Source organism: Mus pahari, chromosome 2 (genome assembly GCF_900095145.1).
Source record: "Mus pahari chromosome 2, PAHARI_EIJ_v1.1, whole genome shotgun sequence".
Taxonomy (NCBI): domain Eukaryota; kingdom Metazoa; phylum Chordata; class Mammalia; order Rodentia; family Muridae; genus Mus; species Mus pahari.
Window position 1 is genome coordinate 136,841,445 of NC_034591.1, and position 24,278 is coordinate 136,865,722.

General features: G+C 46.2%; 1 protein-coding gene across 1 annotated transcript in view; it reads left to right on the plus strand.

The window, feature by feature from the left end:
• The first annotated feature begins 14,789 nt into the window (after window positions 1–14,789).
• The window catches only part of Slc6a13 (solute carrier family 6 member 13), a 36,837-nt gene continuing 27,348 nt past the window's right edge, over window positions 14,790–24,278 (plus strand). Inside the window, exons 1-2 of the mRNA XM_021190240.2 lie at window positions 14,790–14,873; window positions 17,249–17,455. Of these exons, the coding sequence (XP_021045899.1) occupies window positions 17,254–17,455 (202 nt within the window). The 5' untranslated portion in view covers window positions 14,790–14,873; window positions 17,249–17,253. The remainder of the gene's footprint in view (window positions 14,874–17,248; window positions 17,456–24,278) is intronic.

The following is a 24,278-nucleotide window of genomic DNA, read 5'->3' on the forward strand; positions in this document are numbered from 1 at the left end:
CTTCCTTCCTTCCTTCCTTCCTTCCTTCCTTCCTTCCTTCTTTCCCTCCTTCCTTCTTTTCTTTCTTTCTGTGTACTATAACAAAGTTCTCACTCCAACTCCGGGTGCTTGGAACTCACCATGTAGCCCAGGCTAGATCTGTACTTGCAATTGTAGATTTCAACCCTTCTTGGCTTTTAAAAGTCACAATGTTGACGGTGTGTACAGTTATGGATCTACCAGCATGTTTCCTCTCCATATCATGGCTCTTTTCTTCTGCAGCCTTCTGCTTTTTTGAGCCGTGAACAGGTTGCTATATTCTCCCTCCCTGGGAGGATTCCCTTGTTGTTGAAGTTATTCATTCTTCCTGTGCTTTCATGAGTTTCTACTTTGCCCTAGGGATATGCCAATTGGGGCTTAGTAAATTGGTTTCTGGGGGTGTAGTGTGAATATATAGGAGGCAGAGAAGAAAGTGAAAGCCGAATTCACAGTTTCAATATACTTTGCCCCACATTCATGAACTGGTTCCCACCTGAGGCTAAGCTTCTAATAGGCAGTTCTCTCTCTCTCTCTCTCTCTCTCTCTCTCTCTCTCTCTCTCTCTCTCTCTCTCTCTCCCCAATCATGTTTAATACTTTACCTTCTCTAAATTTGTGAATTGATACCTTTCTCCTAAATCATGCCTTAGATCTTATTCCTAAGATTTTAGGTGCCCCAAACACATCACTCTTTCCACACTTCTGTTACTCATAGGACAGCATCTTCTCCAGCCATAGGAAGAGACTCCATACCTGGATGAAAAACATGTCTGGGAAATTGTATATATAAATCACCCACTTTCATTCTGTTTGTTTCCAATATGACTAATTAAGCCACCACTGCACGGTAAATATTTGTTTGCTGAGCAATATGTTTCTCACCCGGGAGATAGCTGCAGCTGTGTGGGTGGTATTGAAGCTGAAGGAGACACAAATGCATGGCCCCCTCCTGGGGGTGGGGAGTGCTTTAGCTCACTCTAAATCCAAGGTATTTATGTCTTTTGCTGTTTTCTAATGTTGCACCTGCTTCCTTTACAGAAGATAGGAACTTTTTTTAAAGAGAGACATTTTATACATACAAAATATAAAAATATGAGAGTATAGATACATTAATCTTTACTGTAGTAACCATCTTATTATATACACACATATATCCTGTAAAAATTATTTATTCTAGCTAGCTCATATGAAAGACACAAAACCCTGGTATTTTATTTGCAAGCTGTAAGCCTAGATTGGGCATATTCTATGCTATGCTTATCTATATACAAACCATTCACCCCTTGTTTGAGTCTCCCCTGGGCTGTGTTTTCCCACCAGCCTGTCCTCAGGGTGCATTTCTCCTGGCTACACGTTCATGATCCGTCTGACCTCATGGCAGCCTCCTCCTCTGTCTCTTCTTCCTTCCCCCTTGGTCTCTTCTGAGACCCACCACTCAATCCTCGAGTCCCACCTTTCTCTCTCTACTGTCCAATCACAGGCTCTAGCCTTTTATTAACCAATAGCTTTAAATTGGGGAGCAAGGTTTGCTCAACAAAGGCCAGTGTATGTTAGAATGCACTCATCTGGACAGCAACCAGATCTTGGGGTTCAGAATTTAGCATTTGCATACATTGCAACAGGCCAACCCACAACAATATCCCATGTCATTGTGTTGTACACTTTAAATCAACATACTCTATTTTTAAAAATCCCAAGCTAAGAAACAGAATTCCAATTACAAAGGTCAGGATGGAGAAGAACCATAGACAAAAGATGTTAGGAAATGTTTCTGGCTGAAAATGGATGGTGGTAGAAAAAGCTACAAATGGAGATCTCTTCTGTCCCCTTTCTTTTCATCCCTTCCCGGAGCAGCAACAGCATCACTTTGTTGTCTACAGAGAAGAGCTGGGCCCAGCACCAGAACTGGAAGAACCAGCAAGAGCAGAGGATGCTAACTGAAGACCAGAATGAATGGACATGCCACAGGGCAAAACCAAACTCCAACAGGGTTGTTACCAGGGTGAGAGAAAGCTCACAGTCACAGCCCAAAGGGACAGGGTGGTGGAGTAGACTGCAAGGAAACCATGTTCAAAGAACTAAAGCAGGGATCACTGACATCTTGCAATGTCTATGAAGCACCATCCCAGAAAGCTACTGGAGAATTCTTGAGTTCATGTTCGAAGGAAAATGTTCAGACTGGACTTCTAAATAAGATAGTAGTGCGAACGTTAACCTTGCATAGGCGAGTTCAATGTTGGAATGAGATTTAATAGGACCTGAAGTTAGATAATTGATGGGCACCCTCCTTATGGAAAAGAGCACAAACCTAAGAATGAAAAACCAGGCACGAGATGGGGAGGTGCTCGTGCAAGTGAGGGGCCCCAAAACTTAAGCCTCGCTGCGCTCTGCTTTGCCTCTGCTGCCTGAGCCGAAGAATCTGGGTTCTGAGTAGGTTCCCAGGCAGCTTCCAGGTCCTCTCCAAAGCTCAGTTTTTCACTGTGAAATAGGAATGGGTACTGACAGTCACTCTAGTTTTATTTATTTATTTATTTATTTATTTATTTATTTATTTATTTATTTATTATATATAGTACGCTGTAGCTGTCTTCAGACACTCCAGAAGAGGGAGTCAGATTTCGTTACGGATGGTTGTGAGCCACCATGTGGTTGCTGGGATTTGAACTCAGGACCTTTGGAAGAGCAGTCAGTACTCTTAACCGCTGAGCCATCTCACCAGCCCCCATCTCTCTAGGTTGTTACTGAAGACTAAATAAAAGAATGCACAGGATTGCATGCAACATCATGCTGTATTGATGATGTTCCATTGTCCCGAGTCTGGGTAGGGATAGTCGCTGTCTTTAGGACTCCAGGAAGACATCTTTAACTTATTTAAACCCCTCAATTATCTGATGAGTGTGGGACATGCTCCTAGACTTTTATCTCAGGTCACATGACACCAATTTGCTGCCTTGCAGAAGCTTTGGTGATGTCTAGACTATAATTATTGATGTTTGTAATTAGGCGAATAATGTCTCTGGGGAAGGCTGGTGTGGCTGGGAGAAAGGAGTGTGGGATGTGGAAGCTGAAGAAACATCCACACCAGCTGACCCTCTTGCATCTGAATTTGGGCTGAGATATGTATGAAGGACTCATAGCTGAAGTATAACCCGGAGGGGCCCCAGTCTTCTGCTTTCTTTTACAGGTAAGAGGCAAGCCCAGGAAGACAATGGGCCATGCAAGGCTACACTTAAGTGTAGCCACTCAAATCTACACTTAGGGTCACATCCGGGACAATGCTTACTGTACGCTCTGCCTCCCAGGTTAGCCTCTTATTCTTTTAATTTTATTTCATCCACCTGTGCCTTGTCTTTTCACTTTTTTTCCTTTCTCTCTGCCTTGGCAATCCTGCACAATGCTCTTTTTGTGGCCCACCCTATTCTAGTGGTCAGGCTATTGAGTTATCCTCGGCCTCTCTTAGTCTACTACTCTATAGGTAGAATTCTCTTGTCTGATGTCCTCATTCCTTTTATCTATCTATCTATCTCTATCTATCTATCTATCTATCTATCTATCTATCTATCTATCTATCTATCTATCTATCTATCTATCTATTGAGACAGGTTCACGGTGAATAGCCCAGGCTGGCCAGGGACTCATGATACCTCCCGTATCAGCTTCCTCATGGCTGGGATTACAGGCATGTAGCACCACACTGATTTCTTGCTGGATTTTTTTTCTTTGATTGACAGAGACCATGAAATCAGCTGCCTCTAACCCAGCAGTGAGAATGTGGCATGAGAAAGTTGTGAGGAAGTTTTAGAGGCCAGAGGTGGACAGGGGGGTTCGGAACCTGGAGAATACCCAGAGACAAGCAGCAGAAATGGCCATGATGGGGAGAAAGAGTGCAGAAGGAAGGAGAAGGGATGTGGGATGTTTATCTTGGAGAAGAAATGGCTGAGGTGGCTTTGAAAAAAGAACCCAACCGTAGAGCATCCTCCAGTGGACAGAATGAGAAATTAGTTAGCAGCCGAGAATCTGGGCAGCGGAGGTTTTCAGGCTGAGCTGTCCACTAGAGATGGCAGGTTCGTTTGTTTGTTTGTTGTTTTTGCTTTTTTTTAAAAATCAAGCTGCAATATACAGTTACATGGGATTCTTTGGGCGTGCAAGTATCAGCAATGCATTTAGCACTTCTCAGGAGATTCTGATGGGCAGACAAGATTGAGAACTGGAGGACATCAGGTGTCAATTAGGCATTTGTTGATGATTATGTTGCTTAGGGAATGGTCTGTTAGCCTTCTGTTACTGGAATGAAGTACCTGAGATAAACAACTGAAAAGGCAGAAAGGCTTAATGTGACCCACAGTTTCAGGGACTCCAGCACATGCATGATCCTTTAGCCCTGTTGCTTTGAGCCTGTGTTGAAGCAGCACAAACTGGAAAAATTCACATTACGGTGCAACTTGCTTGCCTCTGTCAGCCAGGAAGCAAAGAGGAAGAAATGAAGGACCATAAAAGCCCCTTCACGGATCGATACGCCTCCAGTGACCCAACTCCTTCTGACTGGGCCCCATTACCTCCCACGAATGCCAGCGTGGGAACCAAGCTGTTAACACATGGGTTTGGGGGGACATTCAAGATCCAAGCTATAGCAGTGACCAAGTGGCTTGCACTGTAAGTGCACAGCTAAGTCTTGGGTCTTTCAGAGGCAGGTTTTGAGGTGCTGACATCCCTTGGGGCCAGTGGTTCTCAGTCTGGGTTGTGCAGTAAGATTACTTGTGGGGCCTTAAAAGGGTGTCTCCCTGGGTCTCACCCTAGAGATGCTGGATAAAATCCTCGAGTCGTGGTCCAAACTATAAAGCCACATATTGATGGCATATAATGTGTAAAGACGGAGAAGCTCTCTGCGTGAGCCTGATGCACAATCATGCAGCATCACACTTCAAGGGAAAGCCACAGTCTGCTGCTTTCCCGAGTGACCGTGCCTCTGGTGTCCTCTGAAAGGCACCACAGGTGACAACACTAACACATTGGACTCTACTCTACCAGAGTTGTAGGTGTAAAAGAAATGCATGTTTGCCTTTATCCTCTCTTGCAAGAGTACACATGAACGTGTGAACTCGAGGGCAAAGCCTCATGTCCGCCAGCCCGTAGACATGTATTGAGTGTCTACTATGTGTTTAGTTTTTTATTGTATCCTTTGGGGATAGAGACAGAGATTTTTTATTTTTTTCTTTAAAGAGTTCACAAGCCAAGCCCTCTACAGGCATTCATGGTTGCTGGAGGAGATTAGCATCATCTCTAGGGATGAGCTCCCTGATAGGTTACTGTGGTGGTGTGAATATGTATGGCCCACAGTAAGTGATGCTACTAAGGGGGTGTGCCTTTGTTGAAGTGGCTGTGTCCTTGTTGGAGGAAGTGTGCCACCGTGGGGGTGGGCTTTGTCAGTCTTCTGTTTGCCTTCAGAACCAGATGTAGAACTCTCAGCTCCTCCAGTGCCCTGCCTGCCTAGTCACTGCCATGCTTCCCACCATGATGATAATGGATTGAACCTCAAGCTGTAAGCCAACCCCAGTTAAATGTCCTTTATAAGAGTTGCCTTGGCCGGGCATGGTGGCACACGCCTTTAATCCCAGCACTCGGGAGGCAGAGGCAGGTAGATTTCTGAGTTCGAGGCCAGCCTGGTCTACAGAGTGAGTTCCAGGACAGCCAGGGCTATACAGAGAAACCCTGTCTTGAAAAACCAAAAAAAAAAAAAAAAAAGAAAAGAAAAGAAAGAAAGAAAGAAAAAAGAGTTGCCTTGGTCATGGTGTCTCCAGCAATGAAAACCCTAAAAAAGACAAGTTGGTACCGGGGACTGGGTATTGCTGTGATAGGTCTGAGCATGATTTTGTTTGGAGGAATGTGGATTTGGGGACTTTGGATTTAGGAAGCAGTGGAATGCTTTAAGTGGGGCTTAATGAGCCATCCTAGTAGGAATATGGAAGACATTGGTGCTGAGAGTCATTTTGAACTGCACAGGCCTGTCCTAAGATGTGTGTTTCAGTGGAGAAGAATTTTAGTACGTGGCCCAGAGACTGTTCTTGTGGTATCCTGGTGAAGAATGTGGCTGCTCGCTGCCTTGTCCGAAGAGTCTGCCTGAGGCTAAGGTAAAGAGATTTTGATTAATTGCTTTGACAAAGGAATTCTCAAAACAGCTTGGTATAAATTCTGCTGTGTGGTTACTAAAGCTCACTCTTATGAAGAATGTTCTGATGAAAAGGAGCATGCTTAGAAAGGAAAAACACAAAATATATGATTCAAGTAATAAAGGGGCACCAGGAAGTAAAATGGAGTTGAATCCTGTGTACAAGGAGATAAACATATTAATGAGTGGTGATCTCTGGGCAAGATCTAATCCAGCTAAATTTATTGTTTATGCTTTTGCAGTTGATCAAGCAATATTTATGCCATGATAGGTTGATAGGTGTTGTTACCTGGTTATTTTTTTCATTTGGACTTTTAATCTGAAGTGAACTACAATCCAGAAATGGAGGACAAAGACTATTGATTCAGAGGAATATGGCCAAGAAAGCTTAGGGCCAGGCATGGTGGTCCACACCTTTAATTCCAGGAGACAAAGACAAGCAGATCTCTGACTTCAAGGCCATCCTGGGACAAAGCAAGTTCTAGATGAAGAAAAGTTTAAATCCAGGTGTGGTAATTCATGCCTTTAGTACAACATTCAGGAGTCACAGCCATGCAGACCTCTGAGTTCAAGGTCAATCTACAGAGCAAGTTCAAGGACAACCAAGATTAGACAGTGAAGGAGTTGGAAAGCAGAAAACTAAAGCTGGTGCTAATGTAATAACTTGGCAGCTTTGACCATATGGCTCTGGCTTTAGAGTCAAGAATAAAGGGACTACTGGGTAGTGATTAAGAAGAGATGAACATATCTCTTTTATTAAGGTGAAATTTTATGAAAAGTGTTTTCTGAGTGCAGAAAGAAGCTGTGTTCTGAAAGAGGTAGACTTCTGTCTTAGTTAGGGTTTCCATTGCTGTAAGGAGACACCATGACCAAGGCAACTCTTATAAAGGACAATATTTAATTGGGGCTGGCTTATTGGTTCTGAGGCCCAGTCCATTATCATCATGGTGGGAAGCATGGCAACATCCAGGAAGGCATGGTGCTGGAGGAGCTGAGAGTTCTACACCTTGTTCTGAAGTCTGCTGCCATGCTTATGTCTCTTGACATCAATGGAAACCTTAACTAAGACAGAAGTCTACCTCTGGAATACAGTTTCTTTCTGCACTCAGAAAACAGGTCCCAGAAAATTTCACTTTAATGATGCTGGTCTCTTAATCACTAATTTCTTAGCTCCAGCTATCCAGCATCAATTGCCCCAGATTCTAGTCCAGCCTAAATGATTGGACCATTTCCTCATAATTCTTCCATAAAATCAAGTGGCTAGAAACTAAAATTTGTCACAAATTTTAGGCAAAGTATGGGGACAGGTGAGGCCACGTGAAAAGTCCAGCGTCACTAGTAGGGACGAACTTGTAGGATTCAGTGGGGCTTTCCAGAAAACGGAAAGAGAGCCTCTTCCAGACTCCCAGTGAGCACTTTGTGATGTGATTCTGAAAATTACAGTCACTTGATTTTAGGGAAGAATTCTGAGAAAATGGTCCAGTAATGCTTGGCTGGACTAGAGTTTTGTTGTTGTTGCAATGAAGGAGTAAGGGCACATGAGACAAGAGGAAGAGAGTGGGGCAAGGACTTAACCTGGGCAGAGGGAGGGCAAGAGGTGAGAACCCACATCTACAGCCTCTCAAATCATAGGTTCTTTCTTTCCCCAGAGGTCAGACAGAATGCTTTTCTCAGTGTGTCATGAGAGAACAGAAGCTCCCACTAGCTGGGAACTAGGCTAATGCTGCTAAGGCCTTGGCGGTACCAGGAGTTGGCCAGACATAGCTGTACCTGGTGCACTACTGAACATAAACCAGTTTACATTTTATGATCAAGATGGACCAGGATACAAACAAGGCCACCCTATGACCATGAGTAAATAGCAACAAAATGTGAACACTGTCTGAAATGTGGCCTGTGCATGTCTGTATACAAAGACACAGACAGACTGACATTAACATGTGCACACACAGAGACATAGACACACACACATAGATACACACACCAACACATATAGGCATACATACACAGAGACACAGACATAGACACAGACATACACTGGCACATGCATGCACATATAGATACACACACATACACACACACACACTGACACACACACACACACACACACACACACACACACGACTAGCATAAGCGATGGCTACTTTTTCCTAGTAACGCTTTAGTTTTCCTTCATTCTTCCTCCCATAAGATCCATTGAGAAGCTCCAGCTGTGACTACCTCTGTTTCTCAACTGCATTCACTAGTGCAAAGTCCAGCTCCAGTCACCCCAGGTAAACCCATCCTGTGATAAAGCCCCTCCTGCCCTGCTGACTGTTCTAAGTCCGGGGGAAGGAACCAGAGAGGAACACAATTACATTGCTCTCACCCGTCCTGGTCTCCCCAAACAAGACAAGGTGCGTTCAGACTGTGTTGTGTCTGTGTTCATGTGCCAGAGACCAGCAGTGAGACCTGTAGGTGAACAGGCTGTGCTTCAGGCATTTGCACCATGAAGGATGGGCAGACCATGATGTCAGTATATTTTCTCACTATGAGTGATCTCCGTGGTGTTGTTTTAAAGTGCGGAGGGAAAAGGCTGTCCCGTGGTTGTCGTTCTCCCTGGTCCCTTCCTATGACTCATGAGTGCCAGGGGACAGGGGCTGTGCAATGGCCTCACTAGCTTCAACCAGCCCACAGTGTCCTCCTGAGGCTGGCTGTGAAACTCTACAAGCCTTCAAAGTGCTCTGAGAATCAGGCAAGAAATCAGGAACCAGGGATTAGAAGAAGACCCAGGTACGACTGGAAAATCAGAAAATACAGTTTCTCTTCTGGAGTTAAGAGGAAATGTATGACTTTCCTCTTCCACTAGGGAAGGCAGAGGAGGAGCTTGTGGAAGCTGTGGACAGCAAAGGTATTTCTAATGAGATATAAACTTTTTTTAAAAAAGATTTATTTATTATTACACTGTAGCTGTCTTCAGACACACCAGAAGAGGGTGTCAGATCTCATTACGGGTGGTTGTGAACCACCATGTAGTTGCTGGGAATTGAACTCAGGACCTTCGGAAGAGCAGTCAGTGCTCTTAACCACTGAGTCGTCTCTCCAGCCCGAGATATAAACTTTTATAATTTATCTATTTATTCTTTGTCTCTGTCCATATCTATCTTCTCTCTCTCTCTCTCTCTCTCTCTCTCTCTCTCTCTCTCTCTCTCTCTCACACACACACACACACACACACACACTGTGTATGTGCGCACACATGCACCAGAATAGGGTGCAGAGGTCAGAGAGCGGCTTGTGGGAGTCATTTCTCTCCTTCCACCATGTGGCTTCCAGGGACTGAACTGGTGTAATCAAGCTTAGCAGCAAGCTCCTTTTCTCACTAAGCCAGCTTGCCCTCCAGTGAGGTTTTGTTTTGTTTTGTTTTGTTTTGTTTTGAGACAGGGTTCTCTGTATAGCCCTGGCTGTCCTGGAACTCACTTTGTAGACCAGGCTGGCCTCGAACTCAGAAATCTGCCTGCATCTGCCTCCTGAGTGCTGGGATTAAAGGCGTGTTGTCACCACGCCCAGCTTCAATGTGGTTTTTAAACGATTCTTCAAGTCCTAGTGAAATTTCCAGCAAAGGAAATATTTTAACTCCTCCTCTTCCCCCTCTTCCTTTTCCTCCCCCTCCTTCCCCCTCCCCCTCCCCCTCCTCCTCCTCCTCCTCCTCCTCCTTTTTATATATGTGAATACACTGTCGCTGTCTTCAGACACACCAAAAGAGGGCATCAGATCCCATTACAGATGGTTGTGAGCCACCAAGTGGTTGCTGGGATTTGAACTCAGGACCTCTGGAAGAACAGCCAGTGCTCTTAACCACTGAGCCAACTCTCCAGCACCCTCCTCCTCCCTCAAAAACAACTTACTCTTTATTTACATGCATGTGTATGTACAGGTGATGAAGGAAGTCCTGAGGAGGCCAGAAGAAGGTGTACCCCTTGAATGAAAGTTCCTGATGTGGGTGCTGGGTACTCAACCTCGGACTCTGGAACTCTGGAAGAGCAATGAGTGTTCTTAGCCATTATACCATCTCTCTAGGCTCAGGGCCATTTTTGTTTTTCTTGAGATTTTATGTACTCATCTCTTTCTCAAAGTAAACACTAGGCTTGGATTTTGTCCCCCCACCCCGTTCCCCTTTAACATCTTAGAGTTAAAGTGGCGGTGTGGTAGTTATAAGTAATGTTCATTAGACCCACAGACCTGAGTTCAAATCCTGGCTGTCACCATTCACTAGTTAAGTGATCTTGAGTGTGTCACTCAGTTCCTTGCCCCAGTAAACCATCATCAACCATGCCTAGCTTTTTCCTAACAGTAATTGCTGTGGAAAGGGATAAAGAGGGATGCTCATGTCACATGACACGGTGCCCAGCATGTTGGAAGTACCCCGTGAACAGTAGTGGTGACAATTCATGGTAGTAATATATTTTTCATAAATTTTGAGTCTTTGAGACCTTGTGTTGATAGAATTTAAGCTAGTCCTATCCATAATCAGACACATGTAGAAACATGTAGAAAAATCATGAAAAATTTCAGTGGTACCTGTGGGCTCTGTGTCTAATATCCCAGAATTTGTTTATTCCAGTCACACACTGGTACTGCTATAGCCAAGGAATGAAACTATCTTAGCTCACACACACCCCTAAAATTTTAAACTAGCCTAAGATTTAAAAGTTGTAAAAAAAAAAAAATTATACATCCTGTGCTCAGTTTTTGTTGATGTAAGCATTATATATACAATTATCAAAAATGGAAGATAAATATTGGTAAAGTGTTATTAAGCTAACAATATCATTTAAATTCCACTGATTTTTATGTTGATGAGGCTTTCTAGTCCAGGATCCTACCTACACTCCAATTCAAGATCCCAGGATGCACTTAGTGTTTCTCTACTCTCCTGTATCCTAAACTTGCCTATGTATCTTTTCTTATCCTCCGTGGTCTGAACACTATATTAATTACTCATCTAGGCGTTGCAGCACAATATAAAAGCGACCCGAGGAAAGGTTTATTTTTGACCCAGGTTGAGGAGACAGCCTGTCATGTGGGAAGGTCAAGGCGGTGGGAGCTTGTGGCAGCTGACCACATTGTATCTGCGCCTCAGAAGGCGCATGGAAGTGCTCGGTCTGTGATTCCAGCTTACATGCAGGGCTGGTCCTCCCACCCCAGCGATCTAGGCAGTTTCTCACAGGGAGGTCCATAAAGTACAGTTGTTTGTTGTACGTCCTTTGCTGGGGGCTGTGTTCTGCTCTCTCAGGATCAAATAGGATTATTGGCAAGAGCAGCAGTGTATTGTGTCTGCATGAGTGACTCTTCATCCACACTTCAGGAAGTGAATGGTACCCGTATGTTCTATGACTGCATGCTGCACTTGGCCGCTGAGCTATTCTTCCTGGCCTTTCAACCATGAAGTTAACATCTTCCCCTTTGTAGTGGATAAATATCTGGGGTGGGGGTGGGGGAGACACTTAGAAACTATGAAAATTCTGGTCTTCCTCCAACTAACTGGTGCTGTGGTTATTAAAGTTGTCTGTCCAATGATGGTTTCCTATTTCTGTCTTTCTTTCTACATTTGCTAACTAGAATTCTGTTTAAGGGAAAAGGTGCATTTCTTCCCCATTCAGTTGCTTATTTATTATTTATATTAGCATGGACATGAGTGAATTTTACTCTGTGGTCACAATCTACCATTACCAGTATTTCTTCTCTGACTGTTACCATCCCAGCGAGCTGTCATCAGGCATTGCTAGAGGAAATTTTCTTGCTCCTTTCTTCCCATTAGTGCCCTATTTGAGACGGGCTCAGTGTCTTAGTCAGGGTTTCTATTCCTGCACAAACATCATGACCAAAAATCAAGTTGTGGAGGAAAGGGTTTATTCGGCTTACATTTCCATACTGCTGTTGATCACCAAAGGATGCAGGACTGGAACTCAAGCAGGTCAGAAAGCAGGAGCTGATGCAGAAGCCATGGAGGGATGTTCCTTACTGGCTTGCTTCCCCTGGCTTGCTCAGCCTGCTCTCTTATAGAACCAAGACTACCAGCCCAGAGATGGCACCACCCACAAGGGGCCTCTCCCCCTTGATCACTAATTGAGAAAATGCCTTACAGCTGGATCTCATGGAGGCATTTCCCCAACTGAAGCTCCTTTCTCTGTGATAACTCCAGCTGTGTCAAGTTGACACAAAACTAACCAGTACACTCAGGTTGCCCATTTGTGAGCAGGAAAGGGTCTGAGGCCCCCTCTGCTGAATCCCTGTCACTTAGAGGTGGATGGAAACAGGCCATGCTTCTCTGAAGATTCTCCTGTCCCTGTTCTGTTCCTAGTGGAAACAGAAAATACCTGGGAGAACTCATCAGGGCACACTGACATTTCAATATGCCCAAAGTCAACTTGGTGTCAGCCACTCCACTACCCACACTTTTTCATAAGTTCATTTTGCTTATTCCGAGCCTGCTTAATGTTCAGTTATTCTTGTTAGCAGTCCCTAGGGACTCCTCTAATCCTCCTGCTGAGTGAGAACTTGTAAACACTCATTCTGACAGTGCCTGACCCTTGGTCTTGTCCCTGGATACTCAAGGGTTGGGAAAGCAAGGGTTGTCCTGTGTGATTGATATGACACTCCAGAACAGGCAGTCTGAAGACTGTCACAGACAGCTGTACCAATGGTTCTCAAACTACCTCTTCATCACTTGACTGAGCAGGGAAAAATATCAACCAGGATAGACTAGAAATGAAGAAGCCCGGGGATCACAAGCATTTGAAAAGATGTAAAAGAGCAATCAAAGAGGCAGTGTAGCAGCAGTTATGTAAAAACTGAAGAATCAACATTCCCTCATGTCAGAGCAACTCCAGAGCAACAGAAGATGACACTAAGGATGCTCTGATCTCCAGGAGTGTTTCCTACAGAGAAAAACAAAATCGCATTATTGCATGTGGGAGGTCTCAGAGACCCAGGCAGCACTGCTGAAGGCTATGTGGTACCCAGACTTCTTAGGGCACCGATTTGGGTCTCCAGCTACGTGGTAATTAGAGAGTACAAATGTCACCATTTGTACTTAGTAGATCGGTTAGTAGACTGCTAGTGGGCACCACTTGGCATAAGGCTAGGGAGTCAATCACATTGCTTTAGGCTTTTAGCATGAATTTGCAGCCTCTTTTTGAGAATGCTTTCAATCTTTTTCTTCACACCATAAGATGAGACAGATGGACGGTTAGGAAGGAAGAAGAAAAGAAGCTGCCAAAACACAAGGATAATTTCCAGGGGCTGGAGAGGTGGCTCAGTGGTTAAGAATTCTAGTTGCCCTTCCAGATCTGGGTTTGAGTCCTAGCACTCTCACTACGTGGGCCCACATCTGCTTGGAAGTCCAGCTTCAGGGGATCTGACACCCTTTCCTGCCCTCCAAGGGCACCCACATAGATATACACATACACAGACATATACATATAATAAAAGTAGAAAATACAATCTTAAAATTGTTTTAAAAAAGTCTCCATGAAGCTCATTCTGAGTAATTCTTTAACAGCATCAGTAGTTATTCATGAACAGGCTACATTATCAGATCCATTCTCTCCTGAAATCTCCCACAACTTTCCAAGATGCGCAACATTGTCTCCATCTTATAGCTGTGAGAATGAGAGTCTCTAGAAGCTGAATGCTCTGCTCAAAACTCCAAGCTGCAGAGTGACAGATGCAGTGCTTGGCCCCTGTGCTATCTGGCACCAAAGCTTACACAGTGTCCCCCTGCACTGCCCTGCAGCAGGTGGTGGACCCAAGACTGCGCTCTAGTCTTGGTACTCACAGCTGATGGAACAGCCGGCCACCTCCGTGGGTCATCCCTGCCTGGAAAGAAAGTCCTGTGATTAGCTGTCTGCCTCACATTGCCAAATCTTCCCTGATGACTTTGTTTTAAACCTTGGCATTTCATTGATTGCAGCTAAAAAAAAAAAGTTCTCGAACATTGTCAAAGAACATTGTCAGTGCCAAACACCACTGGAGCCTCAAAAAGAAGAGAAAATCTCCTTTATTACCATTTCCTAACCCAGTTCTTTTCTGAGTGCAACCACTATTAACTCAGAAACGGTTCAACATTGTGTGTGCACATACGTGCATGTGTGGCTGTGGCTGTGTGCATGTTGGATATGTTACTGACTTCTCACAGTTCAGTAATCTAATGTGTGGTTATTGTTGTTTTCCTAAATCACTGTCCCTTCCAGAATGCCATTTGGAACCTGATAAGGTTAGTACACTTTTAAATTAATCCTAATAGCACCTTATCAAATAAGCACCTACTACTGACTGCTTCCCAGGAGCCCTTGAATTGTGGGAAGACAGGGTAACTGACTGATCCCTGTATGGAGATCCCAGAGTGTCGGGGGAAGGGCAGACAAGCTGTGGCAAGACAGCATGCTGTAGTAAAATCCCAAGCAACCTGCTGAACTGCCAGGGCATACACAGTCCCCAGGCCAGGGAATCACTCATGTGCGGATTGTCTGGTGGCCAAGGGGAGGGGAGAACGTGGGAGGGGGAAGGCAGGAGGCGGAATGTGGGCCGGGTCAAGTTTAGGATTACAGTCACCACAGGGCGGTCTCCAGCCACGCTTTAAATAGCCAGCCCCTTCCCTGGCCCCCTGGAGAATTCCCCGACAGGACCTCAGGCAGAAACGTCACCAAGGTTCGGAATATTCTCTGCTCTTTTCTCTTTTTCCTGTTTCTGGGCTTCAGACTGTAGGTTGGTGGGATCCATGGATTTACAACCATGATGCCCCCGGGGTGGTGTTCTTGGTTGGCTCTTGGGTAGGCAGGTGTAAGCGTTTTCTGCTATTCTCTTGACATTCTGAAAGGGGTGGCTCATGACTTAAGGGTGACAGGAGGAGGAGGAGTCGAGAATCCCCATTGGAGAGGAGAATGGTTGAGTTTCAGGTTGAATATAGACTTCATCTCTCCACTCAAGCCTCAGAGCTGAGGTCTGCGCCAATGTTCCCACTGTCACAGACCAGCAAACTAAGGCAGTGTTACTCATTAACCTCAGGGGTCAGGCAGGGGTGCTAGGAGTGGCTGTGGTCTGAACTGGGCATGCCTGAACCCATGCTCTCTCCGCTGCTCCTGAGAAGCTCGCACGGGGCTGAGAGGCAGAGGGTAACTGCTTGGCTGGGAGTGGGATGTCTTTGCTGCACAGGAAAACATCCCTGTGATGGTTAGTTAGTAATCGAGGTCACAATTAGCATGAGGCCAGGAAGACCAGTTCAGTCAGGTGAGAAATAACACCTTGACTTTCTCCTTCTTGTCCACCGCGAATTTGGATCCCACTCCCTGGCTTGTCAAATAATCGGACAGTGTCTTCTACTCCCGGCCTTTGGGACTGACTTTCTGGTCCCTAGGGTTGCAGACAGAACCTAAGGGAAGTCTCTGGCTTGGAGGGGTTTCTGGTGAGAAGGTTCCATACTCTGAACTTGTTTGGGGGTTCGGAGAAAGCCCACCTGCTTAGTTCTCTACAAAGAGGCCACTCTAAAGCAACCACAGGGTCTCAGGTACGTAGTCTGTGCACCCAGGAAGCTGCGGCAGGGGATCACTTTGAGTTTATATTATAGATCAAGTCCTTGGACAAGCTGGGCCATAGACCTTGTCTCAAAACAAACAAACAAACAAACAAACAAATACAAAAACTAAAACAAAGACCAAAACAAGAGGGGCCATGGCTTAAAGCGCGGAGGGAGTCACTAACATTAAATATGCTGATAAACCAAGGTAGCCAACAAGAGCTTCATGGTAGAACCGAAAGAGCAGTAGGTGCAGAGTGACTTCAGGTCTTCATACTATTTACTACCTAGGTGGCAACAGTGACTTGACTTAACAGAGCAGCGGCTGCGGGTATTTTATGTACCATCATTTTCTCAGCAATGACAGGGTTGGTGTAGGAATTAAATGACCATGTGTGCAGTGCTTAATCCAGGCTAGCTGCTCATTAAGTTTAAACCACATCCGAATTTATCCTTAGTCTCAATATCAGTCTAGGATAGAGCCTTTCTGAGGTAGGACTTCCTTTTCACGCCATCATCTTGGTTGTAACAGATTTCGATGCTGCTAGCGACAAAGAGAGGAAGGGAGCAAGGAAGGGAGGGAAGAAGGGAGGAGGTGGGAGAGAGGGGGAAGGGAGAGGGGGAGACTTTTTTCCACGTATGCTGATTCAGTAAGAAATGGAGAGAGGAACGAGTTCCTCGACAGCTCAGTTCTCCCGGTCCAGTTCCGGGTTCCATCCAACACCCCTCAGAAGACATTTCTTTGAACAAAACGGTGAAGCTATAGATAAGGAAACCATCCCTATGACACAGTCACTAGGAAAGAAACATCTTGGTGTACGTCCCAGTCTTTCAATGCATGGAGCTATTCTGTAAAGTGTCTGTCAAACCCGATCATTCTGTACATACTAATCTCACTTCCTATAGCACGAACACTCTTTTGTTTCAATATACATCTTCCTATAACAGTTTTAATGGTTGTATAGAAGCCCATAATACATCTACTATAGCTTATTACCTTACCTTCCATTATTAGCATATATATTCTTCCCAATTTTTTGTTGCTGTTATAAACAATCAACATTTTTAATATCAGCTCTTTCCCCACGACCACAGTTAGGGTAGTTCCTGCAAGGGACATCAGTGGTCTTGAGAATATGTCAACTGCCATCCTCTGGGTAGTCCCAGCCTATTATGGGATTGAATTGCTTTTTAATGTGTCACAGTTGGTTGTGAGAGCCAAGGGGGAAGTGCAGACACCCGCACACTATGTGAATCCAGAGAACATGCATCAGGGAAGCTAAGTCCCCCCTTCTGTGCCAATGCCATCTCTTAAATGTGAAGGGAACAGGCAGTCCCAGGAGCTCCTCCCCAGCTCTGCCAGTGAGGGGCGCTAAGGAGAAACGGGTCAGAGGCTAGGGAAGGAAGTCACCCTTTTCCAGGGAATTTATTCCCTCAGGGATTTTCTGAAGGCAGGAGGTGTTCCTTGTGGGCTTCCCACCAGTGACAGAGCACTGCACTTGTTTTCCAGGTGGGATGGAGAGCAGGGTCTCGGGAACAGCCAGTAATGGAGAGACAAAGCCAGTGTGTCCAGTCCTGGAGAAAGTGGAGGAAGATGGTACCCTGGAACGGGAGCACTGGAACAACAAGATGGAGTTTGTGCTGTCAGTGGCGGGGGAGATCATTGGCTTAGGCAACGTCTGGAGGTTTCCCTATCTCTGCTACAAGAACGGGGGAGGTGAGAGCCACTGTGCCACCCAGTCTCCCCAGGAAGGAGAGTGCTTCTGTCTACTACACTCACTGTCCCTCTGGGAAGGGCCCTGATGGGTCACTGAGGACACTCTGCAGGAGACTGAGATTTAGATAACCCGTGTGGGTGCCCTCGGGCTTTCTCTCATAGACTCGTGAGTACGGGTTCCAATCCAGATGGATCAGGCTGCGGATTCTGCCTCTGTTCTTAACTCTGTGATCTTAGTCAAGTTCCCGAAGCCCCCAGAGTCTCAATGGCTGTTCCTGTAAATCAAGATAGCAATACTTGTTTTTCAAGGTTCTTGTAAGGATTGGCAATACTACGCATAAAGTGCTTAATAAATAGTAGCTGCAGGGCTGCTGCTGCTGATACCGAACTCTTCTGGGATCTTGGGATTCTTCAGCTTTGGCCTTGTGTCACCCCACCACCACTCAGCTGGTACCATGATATTTCCAATACCATCTGTTTCCCAACGCTCACTAGAATCATAATCTTTGACCTTCATGGCTTTCCTTTAAATTCCACCCCTCTCTGTCTTTCTGTCTCTGTCTCGTGTGTGTGTGTGTGTGTGTGTGTGTGCTCACAAGCACACACATATACTAGCTTCTTATTTTCCTTCCCAGTCTTCTGGGGTAATTGAATGAATCCATATTTAGGGAATTTCCACACCCCTGTGGGATGCCTTGGACAGAATCCCCAGATACTAAAGGGCTTAGAGTTGACCCGTGGGTTAGGAAACCATTCTGTTCTGTTGATGGATAAAGCTTCCAGGGATTGGAGGTCATGGGTCTGTTTTTGTAATGAGGCTCTGTCCTGAGCTGGAGGAATGCAGAACCCGGAGGTAGGTCACCACAGAGGAAGAACACCTTCCCACTGGCAGGGGAGCAGAGGCCCCTTAACCCGTCAAGCTCTCAAAATGGATTTGAAGGGATGAGGCACACAGTCCAAATGGCTTAGGAAAGAGTTCACACTCAGCCCAGGGTCGAGGTCGGAGGGATTATGAGAGGCCAAGAGAGAGGTGCCTTGTACCCACGGTGGGTGTCTTGTTCTTGGGTTTGTGAATGTTGGAGACTGGGGTTGGAAGTTAACTTGTAATTTTTCCCCCAGAGGAACAGGAATGAGGTAATATGTCCTTTCTCCCTAGGAATTCTGGCTAGCAGCCTGAAATCACAGGACTTTGCTCAGTCTGTACTGTGAGAGAAGGAGGGAGGTCTTCTCGTTTCTTATGTAGCCCTAGATACTTCTGTGTTTGTTGAGGAGTTGAGAGCCTTCCCTTTAGAGCATTAGGTGCAGGGATGCGGATGGCCCAGGTCACAGACAGAAGTAAGACATCAAGCCGCACGCATGCGCACTCTGGGCCTCAGAACCTAGTAACCAGCTTACCTTCTCACGTGGCAGAAAGATTAGGGAGCGAGAAGATTTCCCCAAGCCTCTCTGGAATTGGGTAAGGGTTGAGGCACTGATTTCCAAGCTTAGATCAGAGCCACTGGGGGTGAAAAAGAGGCAGTAAAGGGGAGCAGAGGCAGAGCAGCTGGGGATGTTGGACTCACACGGCTTCCTGTGCCTGGCACTTTGGGGTCTGAGCCTTGCCCCAGGACTTCGTGGCAATTTATCTAGTCTCCGTCTTAGAAATGCACACACGGGAAAGTCCTAGGCCCTCGGTTTCTCCCGTGGGTGTCTGGGTACGGCTGCTGAGACGTCTTTCCCCTGGAGAGAGCCTCTGACTTCATATGGCAGTTGAGATATTTTTTTGGGGGGCCTGAGATTGAATCCGGTGTCGCCACCCACCGTTTCGGCACTTGCTATAGCTGAGGACTTCCTGTGCCACCTCCCTGTTTGCTGATGAATAACAGCAGCCCGGGGGTGTGGGGGTGTGGGGATGTCTGGGGAGTTCTGATGGACTTTGGAGCTAGAGGCTAATGCCCAGGTTTGCTCTGGAGGGCACAAGTCGTCCAGGGCTGCTGGGTGAATTAATGAGAAGGCGCCTTTGCCAAAGACTGACGGAGGATTCCAGAGCCCTCTCTTTTTTCTTTCTTGTTGTGGTCTCAGCAGCTCAGCCTAGAGAAAGTGAGCTCCCCCAGAGCCGTGGGCCAGAGCACTTGCGTTTTTTATGTCTCCTTTTAGCCAGTGGGTACATGGATGCCTCACACCGCCTCACACCGCCTCATACTACCTCACACGGAGGGGATTCTTCGCTGCTGATTTGGGGAAAGTGGTGGCAGAAAACAGAGAGCATTTGGGCCAATTCAATTCCTTTTCTCTTGTTCTTGTGATTTTAGCTAAGCCCATCACTCTCTCACTGGGTCTTGGGCTCCTAGAGATGACACGGGTATTCTGAACAGGTTCTGGGAAGGATGCTGGGTGCTCCAGGGAGGTACCATGCTTAGTAATGTGGTTTATCAACCTGCTTCTGGACTCTTTCTCTAAGTCCACAGCTCTGTACAGTCAGTCACTCCTGGGCTCAGGGTGGTGGAGGGCGGGGTAAGGTGAGAAGTTAGATTATTAATGCGTTTGTGCGGCCACAGTGTCAAGCACTCCCATCTCCTCATTCAGCTTTCACACTTGGCAGATCTAACTCAAAGCAAGTTCCACAGCAGGGAGGAGCTGAGATAGATAAAGGAAGGACTGGGGGAAACAGTTGAAGACTCAAGCTAAAAGTCAGGGAAAGCTGAGAGAGTGTGTAACAAAGCCATCAGGACTCCTACAGATGGCATTCCCAGGGGGATGGTTAAGAGGGGTGCCTACCTCAGTCACCCAGATAAAACCCTTACTGTCATCTAGAACCTATGGCCCAGTGCCGGTGTCAACCAAAGTTCCCTAGGGTTGCCAGGCTGTCACTTGTGTTGGCAGAGAGACAAGGGAGCCTTGACTCTATGCCACTCAACAACAAATACTGGGCACCTGGCACATTGTTCTAAGTGCATGGAATACATTTGTAAATACACTAGACCCATGCCCTGTTCTTGTGGGTCTTGAACTCTGGAGGAAGGAAACAGACAACAGAAATGAAGCTTTACTAGAGCTACCGGAAGCTACCAAGTGCTATGGAAAAGCACAAGAGACCCCCCAGTAAAGGGAATTAGAACTGTGGGTGTCAGCATGGTGGGCTTCATCGAGAACATTTGAGTAAAGGCTTGCCAAGGAGCGATGGGGTGGTCATGTGGTCACTGAGGTAAAAATGCAGCAGGGAGAGCTAAGCAAGAGCCCCCCTGGCTGTTTGGAAGAACAGGAAGGAGGCCCACAAGCCCAGAGCAGGCTGCTAAAGGGTGCAATCAGAATGGTAAACGGGAAAGCCATTGCCTCCTGCCTTTTGTTGATGAGACAAAACCCAGTATCTATTCACCATACACACTAACAACGTCCCAAGAAAACACTCCACCGGAGCGAGCCCAGCTTGCTTGCTTCCAGAGGCAGGGGTGACTCGGGGCCTCTGTATCACTAACAGCCCCTCCCCAGAATAGGCAAAGCTCCGTGTACAACTCAAAGAGAGTCTCACCAGAGAGTTCTCTTTTTCAGTGTTTGTCCGTTGCTCTACTGGCTTGCAGAGGAGACCCGTGATACCAGTAAATGTCTAGAACTTTCCAAGCCCTGTGATTATCACTTCTCCCCGGAAGAGGGCAGGTTGAGATTTGGAGCCACAGAATACAGGTGCAGACCCGATAGGGCTTTGCTGACTACTGTAAAAATCGCTAGCTTTCCCTTGAATGCCATGAAGAGTGAAGGCAGGGTTTTGAGCAGAAATGGCAAGACCTCACACTTAGGATATTCTCACTGGCTGTTGTGTTCAGAGCTGCCTACGGGGGACAGACCGGTTCTGAAGCTAAACATTCCGGATCCATCCCCGATTCCTGAGATGGTTAGGGTTGAGCGTCAGTTTGACAGGTCCTGGAAGTCTCCTAGACACCTGTCTGAGATTTCTTAGATCAGGTCTGGGGCTGTCGAGGTGGCTCAGCCTCTGGGAGAGGCACCGGCTGCGAAGTCTGATGACTTGAGTTCAATCCCTCTGACCTCTACAAAGTTGTCCGCTGACCTCCACATGTGCACTGTGGCACCAACACCCCCCCCACACACACATAGACATACACACAAAATAAATGTAATACAAATTTTAGATTAGATTGGCTTCTGAGCATGCCTGTGGGGGGAGTTACCTTGGCTAGTTTAACTGAGATGCAACAGTCCATCCTAACGAAGGGATGGTACCACTTTTTGGGATTGGGTCCTGGGCAGTAAAAAGGAGAAAATGGGAGGCATCACTTTCTTCTTCCAGACCGTGGATGCAAGGTGACCAGCTGGCTTAAGCTCCTGCTGGCTCGGCTTCTCCACCAGGATGGACTGTATTGAAGTATGTGCCAGAATAAACCCTTCCTTACTTGTTACTTCTGTCAGGGTATTTTAGCACAACAGCAGAAGAGTATCCAAGACTAGTCCCTTCTCTCCTAACTATTGACTCTACCCAGCTATGTAATGCAAAGTGTTTCAGTACACGGTCTTCTGATGAGGCCTCTCCAACTCTCTGGACCCTGGCTGCCAGCAGCATCAGTTTCTCAACACCCAGCATATCTCAGTCTGGAGTCTCTGTGTGAGATGATCGGAATCTGAGCCCTTGACATAGTTCTTGTTGCTAACCCCCCTGACTAAGCAGCCTGAAACTTTTAACCTGAAAAGAGCCGCTTTTCCTGAGACATAAAAGGCTGGAGGTCTTAAGAGAGAAAGAAGTGATTGAGTTAGGGGAACACCGACCCGGGTAGTGCAATATGTGAGTTTGGAGTCTGTGTGAAAGATCTGGCTGGAAATACACACTTAGCTGTCACTAGCATTTTGAAGGTATTAAAATTAAAAAAAAAGAAAGAAAGAAAGAAAGCCTGGCATGACGGTTTCTATCTGTAATCTCTGGAGGCTGAGGCAGGAGGATTGTGAGTTCAAGCTGGTCTGGACCACATAGCTTTCTGTCTCAGAAGAGAGAGAGAGAGAGAGAGAGAGAGAGAGAGAGAGAGAGAGAGAGAGAGAACCTACACAGGGGACAAGGAGAGAGCATCAGTGACACAGGTCAAAAGCCAACGTGTTTTGGAAAGGCAGCTGAAGATGTGTGAGAGCAAACAGAGCAGATGCTGTGAAGGGACTGAGAGGGGGACGGGTGAGCAAAACCGCTGGCCCACAGCAGGGAGGTCATGGGTGATTGCGGTGGAGTACTAGACCAAACCTTGATGGGGGTGGGTTAAAGAAAACCTGGGAGATGGGCACAGCATTGGAAACCATAAACATAGATGTTGCTGAAGACCAGCGGGGAAGCACACACCTCTGCTCTCAGCATCCTTCCTCCTGGGTGGAAGTAAGCCAGCCCAGCACCTGGAAAAGGAGCATGCCCACACATCTGGCCACTGCGGCACCCGTCTGGGAGCTGGGGAACTTGCTGAGACTGTAAGCTTAAACTATCTCTCCAGCCCTTCATCCTCGGCTCGCTGGAGAGAAAATAAAGACGGCTTTCACCCGAGGCCTGTGCTGGACAGGCCTTGGGCAAGGGCATAAAGAGACTCTGGTCATTTCAAGAGATATGAAGGGACAGGTAGAGAGGGTAGAAGAGGTAATATCATTTTATTTGGCTAGGAGAATTTCAATTACTTACCTGTCAATCTCAGCTCTGACCGTCAATCTCCTTCATTTAAGTTTTAAGTCTGAGTTGCTGGCAGCCTGGAGTTTTGCATCCACACAGCTGAAGACCATCTAATATAGAACAACTGCTCCCCTCCTTCTTGCCCTTCTCCAAGCTCGTTCTAATCCTCAGTCTTCACACGCCCATGTCCTGGGTGCCTTCGACCCGAGCTCTCAGGTGGGATCCCAGGGAAAATCCAGGGCTGGGGTCTTCAGGTCAGGCTGCAGGATGACATACCAAGGACGGACCCTTTGGGCGTGGCATGCTGGAAGGAAGACAGAAGCAGACAGCATCAGCTGTAGGCTTAAGAAGAGAGCAGTCCAGGGAGACCAGTCTAAGAGGGCCAGAGGAAACCACTAGCCAGTGTGCTGCTTGTAGCTACAAGAGAAGAGAGTGAATGAGAAGCAATTTCCTCTCATTTCCTAATTTTTATGCTTTTAACAGTGCCATCGTGTGCATCCACTGCACACGGTGCGTGCTCCACCCACTTTATACAGCACATACTTCATCCACTGTACATGATACATGTTCCTTAGCTCTCATTAGTCTCTTTCATTCCTCTAGAGAGTCTGTGTTTACTTTCATATCACATACGTGCATATGTATGTAAATACACAGGTGATCTTATGTGCCTATGTATTAGATTATAAAATCTAATACAAATGAGAGAAAAACAACATATATTCTTCTGAGCCTAGCTTAATTCACTTAATGTGATTATCTCCAATTAAATTGCTTTCCTGAAAACCACAGAACTATGTTTTTGTTTACAGCTGAAAAATTTCCATCATATACACATATATATATATATATATATATATATATATATATATATATATATATATATATATATTTCTTCTGTAATTTAGCTCTTGGGAGCAGTGCTCCAGTAATGTCGATGTGCAAGTGTCTCTGTGATGTGCTCACTTGGTGTCTTTTGGTTAATACTCAGGAGAAGTGCAGCCGAGTGACGCGGAAGAGCTGTTATAATAGACGGCTTTTTGAGGGATCTCCATACTGATTCCCGCCGTGACTGAACTAGTTTAAATTCCCACTAGCAGCATGTAAGGCTCCGTTTGTCCTCACCCTCGCTGTCATTTGTTGTCATTGTTTCCTTGATGGCTGTTGTTATGACTGGGGTGAGGTGGGAGCCCACTG